The sequence below is a fragment of the Archocentrus centrarchus genome, chromosome 15, assembly GCF_007364275.1.
Source record: "Archocentrus centrarchus isolate MPI-CPG fArcCen1 chromosome 15, fArcCen1, whole genome shotgun sequence".
Classification (NCBI taxonomy): Eukaryota; Metazoa; Chordata; class Actinopteri; order Cichliformes; family Cichlidae; genus Archocentrus; species Archocentrus centrarchus.
Window position 1 is genome coordinate 13,187,941 of NC_044360.1, and position 12,162 is coordinate 13,200,102.

At 38.9% G+C, this 12,162-nt stretch overlaps 1 protein-coding gene across 1 annotated transcript; it reads right to left on the reverse strand.

The window, feature by feature from the left end:
• Positions 1-7,219: 7,219 nt before the first annotated feature.
• nkx1.2la (NK1 transcription factor related 2-like,a) lies at positions 7,220-9,456 on the reverse strand. Its single transcript, XM_030748736.1, has 2 exons — positions 9,082-9,456; positions 7,220-7,830 (listed from the first exon to the last, which is right to left on the reverse strand). Exons 1-2 carry the CDS (start codon positions 9,269-9,271, stop codon positions 7,220-7,222), a joined length of 801 nt encoding a protein of 266 aa, XP_030604596.1. The 5' UTR covers positions 9,272-9,456.
• Positions 9,457-12,162: the final 2,706 nt, after the last annotated feature.

Below are 12,162 nucleotides of genomic sequence, written 5' to 3' on the forward strand. Positions count from 1 at the left end.
AGATATGGAAATCCATACACATTTTCAGATTCTTAGGAAGTATATTCCAGGCTTTAATTGCTTTAAAGGAGAAAGCTATTGAATTACTGAATCTATCAAATTGCACCACAAACACACAGTACGGATGTGTGAGCTTTCTCTGTCTCTGGAAAGTTTATATATTCTTCAAAGGACTGCAGTCTTTTTACAAGGTAAGGAAGTTATTTTATACTGCTATTGGAGACCCTTGAAGGGAAGCGAAGCTCATTAAAAGCTGCAAGCTTCTCTGCGTAATGCTTCCACCCAGTATTACAATTCTGAATCAAATATTTGCATGTCAGTCACCTTGAAATGTTTACTATCCAGCACAGGATTTTATCAGTAAACAGAAGATTCGGTTTTTGAAATTGTGCTTTGCGGAATCTGAAGGTGAGAAGCAGGGAGACTTTCGCATATCAGCTCCAAATTTAACAGCAGAAACAGATTTCATGAGAATTTCACCCGGCAGCCACTGAGAGATAATGGCCTCTAATGATGGTATGATGTGTGAGAACAAATGCGCGAGGAAGGCCAAGCTCTCTTCCAGCACTGTGGTCTCTGACTTTGAGACAGACTGTAATTAACAGCACTCTGTCCTCCTCTGTGTTATTAGCTCGGCTGACCTTTGCATGCATCAGATCAATGAAACAACACGTTTGGTAGAGCTTCTCTGTTTGGGAGAAGGAGAGGTGAAGAGAGGATTAAACAAAGATTGGAATTACTTTCAAGAATTTCATTATTCAGTTCTGACATAATAAACTGAAATTTTGACTCGTGGATGGCAAAAAAAGCTTTTTCCAATGGTGGAAACAAGCTTCCGTAACCAAAAGCTTTAGCTAATAATTATCCATGTTAATACAGTAAGACCGTAGGTTTATTTTCTTTTCCCCAATGGCCCAGTGTAAAGACAATATTTCCAGCCTTCTCAAAGCAGGATGATGGGAGGCACATAGCTTTAAGTTCAAGTTGTTTCAAAAGTCTGGAATCCCCTCCTCATTTTACATTCAACTGAATCATAAACCTTTTTCTTTGGAAAAATCTCTGTTCATTCACGGCTCATCTCCTGTGCCAGTGGTCTTGCAATCGCATCAGAATGTCAGCGTTGGCCTGTGTGCAAAATTTAAAATGCACGCAGTTGAAATGACTTGTAAAGGAAGAAAAGAGATGGACCAGGATTGCCTGCAGGAGATTTATTGAAGACATCCCTCACACACTGGCGTGCCATTTCAGAACTGTCTTGAGCAAAACCCCAGCTGGGAAGTTGTCCAGATAGCGCCACTGAACCTAGATTAGTCCTGAAGTCTCACTCTAAATCACAATTGCACTTCCTGTAGCTCACTCGGGCTCCTTTAATGGTGTTGCCACTTTGAATTTTCTGACTCTCACAGGAAACTTTTTTTTTTTCACTTCTTTAAAGAAATTGCTTTATCAAAACCACGTTGTTCATCACAGTGGAAGAAATCAATAAGGCAGGGCAATGCCAGACTGAATGAGACAAAAATATTGACTTTCACACATGCTTTACTCCCTCAGGCAAATCCAAGCACAAAATAAAGTTTAAAAAAAAAGGGAAAAAAGAATCTGTTACACCAAATGGAAACTCTCCTTTAATTATGAATACAGAAAGGAGAATACTTACTTGTACTTGGACATTTCTTTTCATTACATTTTTTCCTAATGACTAGTAACAGCTGGAGAAGACAGCTAAAATGATGACAGACTGCAGGCAAGCAGGATGGAGTATTTGGTTTGTCAAGCATTTGGCATTCATTTACTTTTCAAGCACAACTGTCCGAACTTGGTGTAATTTGTGTTTTAGCTTCAAGGGTGTCGAAAGAGTTTAACAGCTGGTGTCACATTCATAATGTAAATATGCTTTATGCTATGTCAAAAAAAAAAAAATATTCAAGGTTGTTCAGCAGGTCTTGGTAATGGTGCTAATTATGTTTTTATGAGTTCCACGGTTTGTCATTGAACTGACCCAGCGCTAAAGTGCTACAGTAAAGCCCATGTCTGAATTTCCAAACAGTTAAGCCCTTAACCTCAGAGGATCCACCACCCTTTAAACCTCAACCTGACTTTCATTTTCTACAGCTGATTACAAGACATTTACAACTTGGCTCCTCCTGCCAGCTGACTGCAGCTTGGTACTGGGGAAATTTGTTTTATCTCCTCCTGCAGCAGCTGGGGCCCCTGCTGGGCTGGTGAATGCAGCTGAAATACAAAGCATCTAAGAGAGATGTCAAGCAAAACTCTGACAATTCAAGTAAAAGCAGGATGCCTGCACTTTCTACAACTAGCTTTTGCTTTCATGCAGTCCTTTTCCTGACCCACCATATTACACACAGTAAGACAGATTTACAGGCATAAAAAGAATGTGATTCTGCTGTTGGCAGGAATACACATCTATATTATGTGAAGCCGGTCAGATATAATATGTGGCTGCAGTTAAGCTGTAATTGTAAAACCTGGGGCTGTCTTCAGGAGTGCCATACAATGATTTGGGGAAGTTTAATCTTTAAGTAGGCCCGCTGATCAGATATTAAAGCTAAAGAGCTCCGAGTAATATTTTCATTTACAAATTATGTGTTGAACAGTCTTGTCCACAATATTCTGGAGCATCTAGAAGAATGAAATCATCCGTTCCAAAAACTATCCAAAAGTAGGACCAACCCACATACTGTGCTCACAGGAAAATGAAAAAAGAAGCTGAGTTTTAAATATGCTGCAGTAACATGGCGTATGGAGGTGCAAATATCAGAACTGCTGCCATTCTCGCTTTTACGCCAACTTGCTGCCATTTTTACTCGTATTACCGCCTTAGACGCTGCTCAGAAAATTGAAAGCTGGATGGTTAGGCTGCTCAATTAATTATGGGAATTCACAATGTCGAGCTGCTTAAAGGTTTTCGTTGTTTTAAAAGAGAAACTTTTGTTAAGGTCCACCTACGAGCTTTCGTAATGTTGCTTGTTGGCATATAGAGTTTGCTCAGTTGTTATTGTCAAGGTCGTGATGACAAAAGAGCTGTTTCCATGACAACCAAGTGAAATCCATCTGCTGAGGAAGACTTCGATTTGCAGTTAAAAAACCCTGGATACAGCTACAAAGTGGAAAGTGTGTCAAATTTTGGACCCCGTCTCCAAAGTCGAGAAAAAAAAAAAATTGTTCACCTTCGATGCAAAGGTGCTTACACCCTCCGTTCCCCGCTTTAAAGCATTTTTCCTGCCTGATGCTGCTTTACTACTTCCAAGGAATATTTTTGTTACACATGGATTCCATTGCAGATTGCATGTCAAAAAAGGAAATTCTTAGTGAGAAGTCTTTCTAGCTATGAGCATCTTCAGCACAAAGCTACACTTGATATGGCAAAGTTAGTGACGATAATGAATATTGTAGAGCCTTTAATAAGATATTATAAGTTATGTCCTTGTTATAACTGGTTTAAATGTTTTAGTTATTAACACGTATTTTCCAGGATGCAATGAGAGAGTATATTTTCTTGTAGCTGAGTCTAGGAGCAACTTCTAAATAATGTATATTATGAGTGTGTAGGCATGAATCAAATATAAAGATAAATATTTCAATGTCTGGTTTTTTTGTAATTTATTAGAACCAATCGGTGAAATGTTCTCATAATTTTCTTCATGTGTTTTTTATTTCTCCCTATATCTCCTTTCACTCTCCTGACCCCACCATCCGTTCTTCCTGTCTGACCGGTGAACCTCTGTGGAAAGGATGTCAGTCCCAGTGGGCTGACACAGCTGAAGATAGCACACCAGGAAATCTTCAGCTCTGTTTTATTTATTCAAGCCTCCTACTCATTTCTTTGCAAAAGATAAGTGCAGGGAATGGGGGTTGAAGATGGAAATTTTTTCCCCCCATAACACTACACACATGCAAGCTCAAAAACACTATTACTATTAACATCTGACCTTGTCCCAGCACATTCTCCAACATGAATTTTAAACAAGCTTCCTCTTCACCCAGGCCTAAATGACCCCTAAATATCTTGCAAAATTATTCATCACATTGCTACATAACAGTTGCCTCAAGCTCAAATATAGGATGAGTTCCTTATGCTGGTTTTCCCGGAATATTGATCAAAACTGTCAAATTCTTCAGCTACATGCCAGGCATTGTTGAAATGAAAAATATCACTGAACCAAAGGAGGGACATTCATATGCACCAGTCGGAACAGAAAAAATACTTTAAAGAATACCTGATTAGTTTTTTATATTTGTGTGTGTACACATATTTTCAAGGTGTCAGAGTGGGGCTTTAAAAAAAAAAACCTAGGAGACAAAAAACAAAAGCAAAAAAACAATAAGTGCAACCACGCCAGTACCAGCAAGTCAGCGACAGGTTGACATTGTCCATGTTTTGACAGAAGGAAGCAAATCCCATCTAACTGAGGGATGCTTGTCAGACCTGTAAACGTCAAACTGATGTCAGGAGAAAATTGCCTACCAGCCATAGTCCGCTCTTCCTCCAGCAGCACGAGCACATCTGCAGATATAAGTACAAGCCTCTTAGTCAGCTTGGGTATTGTAGATCAAAGAAGTAAAAGCACAATGCACACTTGTCAGCTAATGACACTGACTCAACAGTGGGTTTGAAGCTCCTAGACCTTTGCTAAAGGACTAAATTGATGATCCTTGCTACCTAAAGCTGTTGTGTTCTGCTGGCTGGCTTGTCTCAGCACAGTGGGTGATACTTTACATCAGTCACGCATGCATGCTTAGAGAAAGAAATGGATGAAGCAAAGATGAAGAAAACAGCATATCCCCAGCAATCATACACCGGTTATACCAAAAGGATGCTGAATCAGCAGGAGGTCCATACTTACATCTGGTTAAATTATTGTACTGTATTCTAAATGCAAATGACACGCACAGGAAAACTCCATGGATTATTCCCTTCTTTCTCTTCATATTTATTATTACCAAAGCAGAAAAGAGTAAAAGCATCACATCTTTATTTCTCCAGGAAAGGGACTTAAAGAAATTAAAAATGCATAAAGTAAGACTGGCAACAAAAATAAATACACATAAACAAGTATGGTTTAAAAGGAAATGCACAATATATTAACTTGTGAATAATATCTAATGCATTCTGATTTCTTATATCAAAATAAATTCCAATCAGTACAGCTGCTTCACTCGAGTCAGCCCTGCATAAACTCAAAATATGAAAAGAGAAATGAAATGGTGACACTGTGTGGTCATAGTGTGTAAGTGAAGGTTAGATTAACAAATGCTGGGATAAAGTAAATAACTCAGTTAATTACAAATGTTTTGACATTTTGAGTTTTCTTGAGTTAAACTGCCAAAGTAAAATCTATTAAGAGATTATATTTTTTCATATGGGAAAAAAGTTATAAGGTGCAGTAGGTAAGGTGTAAGTTGGAATTAATGGACTTACTGATAGCTTATTATAATATCGAATGTGAAATTCTGGGCCCATATTAATGTTTTAAAAAAATTATTTGGCCATTTGATAATACCAGTTCTTTCTTCTTTATCTAGTTTTGTCATCTTGTCATTTATTCCCCCATGTTTGTTTTCAAGTCCTTCAAATCTCCATCACGTGACACAGCAGATAAATATAAATATCATCCACTGTCATCGGAAATTGAAATCTGAGGACGGAGTTCTTTTGATAAATCAGTGAATCTCCAGCTGAGAAATTATTAACTAATGTTTTGTAGACACGAACTGCAAGTTTTGTGTTGTGAAAAGTACGCATCCAGCATGACACCCTTTTAAATAAATAATTGATTTCCCACTTTATAAGTTACATTTCTGCAGCTAGTGCATGTTAGTGAGCAATGGGCCTGAGATGATTAGTCTTAATAATGATTTATAAGTCATATGTGTCTTGCCTTTTCCAGAAGGCAGCTGATTAAATCATCCATTATGTGTGTCTTCCTAATGACTTTGAGAACAAGCTAAAATGACATAGCAAATACTTTGCTGGAGGAAGTTTTTTTTTTAACAATAAGACAGCCCAATTTTCAAGTTCATATAACACAATGTAACACGATGTTTATCTTTGACTAACAAGCCTTATTTTCTAACTCTTTTTATTGTAAAAACAGTAGAAAATGTCCATTATTCCTGTCAAACTTTGCTTTTCTGGATTTTAGAATGATTTTTTCCCCCCACCAAAATAGTGAAATTTCACAATTTTTACTATTTTTGGACACAAAACAGCAAACCTAAATTCAAAATACACAAAGATTTATTTTTGAGAGTTCTGAAACTAATTTTTAAAATTAAAAATGAACAATTTTTCTTGATTTGCATGAAAGGTTAGGGTTTATTGTTATATATTTTTTTCTTTTAATTGAACATTTTTGCCATTTTTAGATCGTTTTTTATTTTGAAGAGAAAACAGACTGAAACAAAGTTAAAACCTAAATGTCAGCCACTAGTAACTGGTATTATATGAGAAAATAACAAATTTATCAAATTATTGTTCGAACCACAAAAGCAATGTTGTGTGATCCAAAATATATTTTTTTGTTTGTTTTTACATGTACAGAACTATAAAAACATAGTTTAAACCCAAAGACATAGCAAACGTGGGAACTGTTATCCAGTATACTGATATTTGATATTTAAGTCGTTTATTAATTAACTCTTAATACAATCACTGCCACAGCTTATTGGGCCTTTAAAATTGCTTCGTAGAGTTTGCAGTTTTATTTTCTTTTCAGTGCTTATACAGGATACACACACACACACACACATTTTATGATTTTTATTATAAGTTACACTAATAATTTTGTACAAATGGCAAGAGAAGAAGATGTGCAAGCCTTTGAGAGGTAGAAACAGTTAAACCTATATATGCCACAGGTTCAGATGTAAGACAAGTATGCTGATACGGAAAGTGAGCCGTCAATTACACTGTTGTTGGCTGGGTAAACAGATACAATCACAAACTATTAGTGCAGTCTTGACAGAACTAAGGAACACTTTAACTGCTTAAATTATTGTTGGGCTCAGAAGTTATGGGTCACTTATTTGAGCTTGTACTGTGAAATATGGCTGAATATAATCATACTAAGAGCGTTATAGGGCATCAATCATTTTAAACTCCAAATCACGTGAGTGAGTTTGAGCAGTCATTTTGTCCCAAAGTGTTAAAAATGAATTTTCTCCAAGTATAACTAGCGGCACCATGTCAGTCCTGGTTTTATAAATGTGGATTAAAGTAAGTCGGCTGGACGAATCCGCTGGACATGAAGGGATGCAGGAGCCCTCCAGTGGATGAAAGCGGAACGCCACCGGCCGCGTGGAAGATCACGTTGCCAGAGGTGAAGTTGGAGAAAGTCTGGTGGAAGCTGGCGGAGCTCGACCCACACGAGGCTGGATTGGGACTGACATTAACAAGGGAGTTGGAGCCGGGCTGTAAGGTGCTGTCCGCCCCGGGGTTCTGTTTTTTCCACTTGGTCCTCCGGTTCTGGAACCAGATTTTCACCTGGGTTTCGGTCAGACTCAGTGACAAGGCCAGGTTTAGTCTCTCACACACAGACAAGTACCGAGTTGCGCGGAACTTGTTTTCCAGGGCCACGAGCTGTTCGTAAGTGAACGCTGTTCTGGCGCGCCGTGGTTTGGCACAGGCCTGATCCGGGCGCCGCCGCTTATGCGTTGTGTGGTCCTGCAAGGTGACCGCTGACTCCCCGTCTCCATTGTCCTGCTGCCTGGTCAGACAGGGCTCTGTATCCGACGGTGGGGAGAGCAGAAGGGGGTCAGCAACAACTTCGGAATTCCTGGAGAGTGTAGATTTTCCATCTCCTGCCTCTTCTCCTGTGGTGAAAAAAAATAATAATAAAATAAAATAAAATAAAAGTCAGCTCACATCTTGCAAGTTGCCCCAGCAAAGCCAGCTAGGAATTAAATATTTTTAAATATTATTTATTTTCGTCAAAAAAATTGAGTTGGTCTTAAATTGATTGGTGTCAATTGGGAAAGAAAGAGAGGTAATCTGAGCTATGGCGCTTAGCTGACTTATTATTTGGGATGATTTACAAGACTGAGCGGTGTTTTTTTTTTCGAGAAAAACGGTGACATATAAGTGTGTCTGTTATTTGAACAATGGGACCAAACGTCAAGGCATGCATTTAGCAGTGCTGAAAGACAGTTCCTGGCGGGACAGACGTGTCACCTGACTGGGAAATGTAGGTTCCTTGTGGAATAAATTTTCTCTTTGTTCACTGTGAACTGCAGTTTACCAAACATAGAAGGCCTAAAGTTGACATCTGTAAAGCGTTTGATTAGGATCCTGGGGTCGCTGGAGCGGAACAAAGCATAGATTCTGAGGAGGGGAAGATTTGGTCACTAATCCTTAAATAATTTATAAATCACACAGAGCCTTCAAATGTCATGTTGCGGAAAGAAATCCCGTCTAAATCCAGCTTCGCCACCTCAGCCATGACGTGCTAATGGAGTTTCATATTTGCGGGTGGATCGATAAATGTCATCTATTTAAAGGGAAGTTTTAATCGAACGATATTTAGGATCAGACATGGATGGGGTGTGAAGTTTGTACCTGCAAGGTGCTGGAGGGAGATATGCAGGATGCAGTAATGGGATATCGATCAAAGCGCGCAGAGGCATCCTCAATGGGACGATTTAAACAATTATCTAGCCTGCCTGTCCCAATGCCAATCACACACTGGGGCTCTGGGAGCAAGCCTTTGTGGCTTCCTTGAAAGGAAACGCAGCCTTGGAAATTAAGGGAAGGTCATATAGTGATGACAATAAATCTGAGAGATAGCAGCCACATTTTCTGGGATTCGGTCTTGACTCAGAGAAAATAAAACTTTATTGTAAGTATTTCAAATATTTCAGTTTTTCATACGCTCTAATTTGATTGTTTTTAGATGTCTCATTTAGGCATTTAGATATAAATACGCACGTTTATGGGTGTTTTTTTTTTTTTTTTTTTACAGATGCAAACATAAATGTAAAACAATATATTTATGAAAACGTCAGAGCCAAACCATATTTTGTCTAACAAAATAATTTTTTTTTTTTAAATTATGTTTTCTCTACCTGCTTCTGCGCGCTCTACTTTGGAGTCTCCGCCTGCGGTACTGTCCGACTCCAAAGTTGTTCTCTCTGCATTTGGCGCTGGCAACAACTTCTCCTTGATGATGGAAAGTTCGTTCACTCTCTTACTGTTGAATTTGTTCGGATCCAATATGTCAACTATAGAAAAGGAAATCTTATGACTGGATGTCATTGTCACTCCTTGAGTTGAGGCATCCTTTATGCAGAAAGACTCGTGACGATAGAAGCGACTGATGTGCTTAATTACGCGTCTGAAGAGGAAATTCTCAGATCTTAGTCTGCTCCTTCCTTTCAGACTTCATCAGTCCGGGTGTGTGGCGGTGATCCCTCGGAGAGTTGTGTTCACTCCTCTGCTTCTGTCAGTCAGTCTCGCAGCGTGACTGAGGTGACCGGAGCGCGGTCTTTAAAGCATCTATCCCCCCCTCGTCTCCAAACCAGACACGTGACACAAACACTATTAGTGTTTCACACGACCCCCTAATGGGCTCAAAGTATTCGCCGATAATCACCCATATCATTAAATTCAGTAATTCACGACCTGAAAGTAAATTGTGCACAGATGGCACTTGATCCATATCAGAGATCGCCCTGTCTTCCCAAATTGGACCCCTTTTTTTTAGGCGTTACTAGGAAGGGGACTTTCGTGTATGTGGCAACAGAAAAACTATATTTTAGCAGAAACCAGGGGTTTTCAGAGCTTGCCTATAAACTAATGGCTGTTTTTGCAGGTTTATAAAGTAGTCATTATAGTTAGGAGCTGACTAAATATTTAGGAGTACACTGACAATTATTATTCACAAATATTTTGACAATACCGTCACTTCTGACACTTTAGATTTGACTTAATAGGATGCAAAAATGCAGCTCTAATGGCAGTTAAACCCTTCCCTCCAGAATTTTTGCCTATTCATAATGGCAGATGTCTTCTGATATTAAGGGTGCCTTTTCCCGTTTATCTTTCATGAAATTAGTTTTAGTGCTATCTCCAGTATTTTTAAGACTCCTTTATATGTGGGCTGCAAGGTATTCTATACATTTTAGTGGCAGAAGATAATGCCAGAAATGATAAGGTACAGTAAAATTTGTTTACTTAATAGATAACATTAAATGAAGACAGGTTTCAGGTACTGTATGTGCTGCAATCAAAGCCAAAATGCAGACATAGTTTAAATGCATCTGATTGTTTTCTCACCTCATGTAATCGATTTATATTCTCAATCAATCGGCTCCATAGTGCTTGCAATTAGTTTTCAATAAAAAGTGACACAAGGTTGTTTGGAGCTTGATGTCTGCTGATGGCTAAAATGGTGAAACCAGCATTGGATCAATATTCTCAGCAGGTGTCCAATACAGATAAAGGCTGATGGGAAACAGACAGTTATTTTGGATACTGAGAGGCTAATCTAGTAACTCAAACTGCACCGAAGGGCTTGTCTGAAACTTATTTTAACCCAAGACTGATGAAATTATTCTTAATATTTTAGTTTGAGTTAATCCCTTGTATTTCTCATGTTTTACTAGAAATATACTAAAGTGTTGTGGTACAAATGTGCTTATGTAATAAAAATGTCATTTTTACTATCCAAGCCTGTGAGGTCCTGTTGTGAGTATGAGACAGAAGGCAGACAAGCAATATCTCTATAGTTCTGGCTAGCAGTGCTGTAATGATAGGTAATGTCTTTGTTCTTCATTCTGTTGTAAAGTAGCTCTTAACACAAAGGTGCTATATAATTTAAAAAATTACTTACTTTCTTGCTCAGTGACATGGGGGATCTCCACATGTTTGCGCACTGTTAAAGGCCCCCCTACACGGTTTCCTGTGCTGCTTACACAGTTCAAGATGATTACTGTGTTACATGGGAGTTTTATTACTTTCCTGTCATAGTCTGGTGGACTGGCATGGTCTGTAGTTACATAGTCAAACATTTGTTAAAGCCACCACTACAGGGTGTCTGCATGTCAGCATTTACATGTGTATGGCACCTTGCACGGCCATCACTGTAGTCCCTCCATATGAATGGAGCCCACTGCACACTGGAGGTTTACAACTTCCTACGTGAAAGCCCAGTGGCTGGACATCTGTTTGTGTGGGACAAAAGGGACGAGCCTCGAGGACAAAGAGGCCCTCAGGTAGACTTCAGAGACCGGGAACAGCAGCTGGTTCAGCTCTGAGTCTGTACGGGCCAGAAGGAGACTTCAAAGAGGAGGAGAATTCCCTGTTCAACACAGCAGGGAGCCAAAGAGACACACTTCCAACCAAGGCCCCCCTCCAGGGTCAGTAAAGTCATCACTTCACAGGGAGGCTGCCCCCAGTCTGCTAAACATCAGATAATTTGTCTAAATGGCAGGAGCAACATTATGAGCTCCAGTTTAACTCACAGACTGTAGTGTCTATTGTTTTCTCTAAACTCCGCAGTCTCCCAAAAACTCCTGTAAAATGGGATTCAAACAAAGGATCAGCAAGTGTCTGGTTAACCTTTAAGCAGCCAGTATATCCTCTGTGCCAGATGCCAAAACTTTTTAAGATACAGAAACATTACTGAAGAATGTAGTCATGGTCTTGCATGCTTTGGCACAAATGTTCAGAGGGGGAGACAGTGGAACAATGAAGAGAAAGATGCAAAATAGCTTAAGTAAGGAAGCTAACAAGAAGAAACTATGAACATGAAAATTGGATGTGATACTAAATATCATTATGTTAGGATTGTCACTGTGAGTATTTTTAGCATTTTTATGTTGGCATTTAATAAAATTCTCCGTTTCCGTTGTGCTTCTAAATGCAGCCTCACACAGCTGTTAGTGTGGTTGTAGAGGATCATCATGTGGTAACTCATTTGCAGGCAGAAAAAAAGTTAAAAAAAGGTTGAAAACTCTTCTTTGTTTCTGTATTCCAGTGTTTCTGACAAATAACCTTAATGTTTGTATTTAACAAAAAAAATCTAGGTCACTTTCAGTGCATTTCTTATGATGCTTTTAAATTCACCAGTAAATATAGGAATGTTTAAGTTCAGGTCTTTTTGTGAATTAATCCATGTCACGGTAAAAATACACTGTCTTCCCCAG

Bases quoted from the DNA above. Each gene is read 5' to 3' on its own strand.
- nkx1.2la (XM_030748736.1), bottom strand. From the start codon at position 9,271: ATGACATCCAGTCATAAGATTTCCTTTTCTATAGTTGACATATTGGAT. The intron at 7,831-9,081 runs GTAGAGAAAACA...TCACCACAGGAG, and splicing joins AGTAGAGCGCGCAGAAGCAG to AAGAGGCAGGAGATGGAAAA.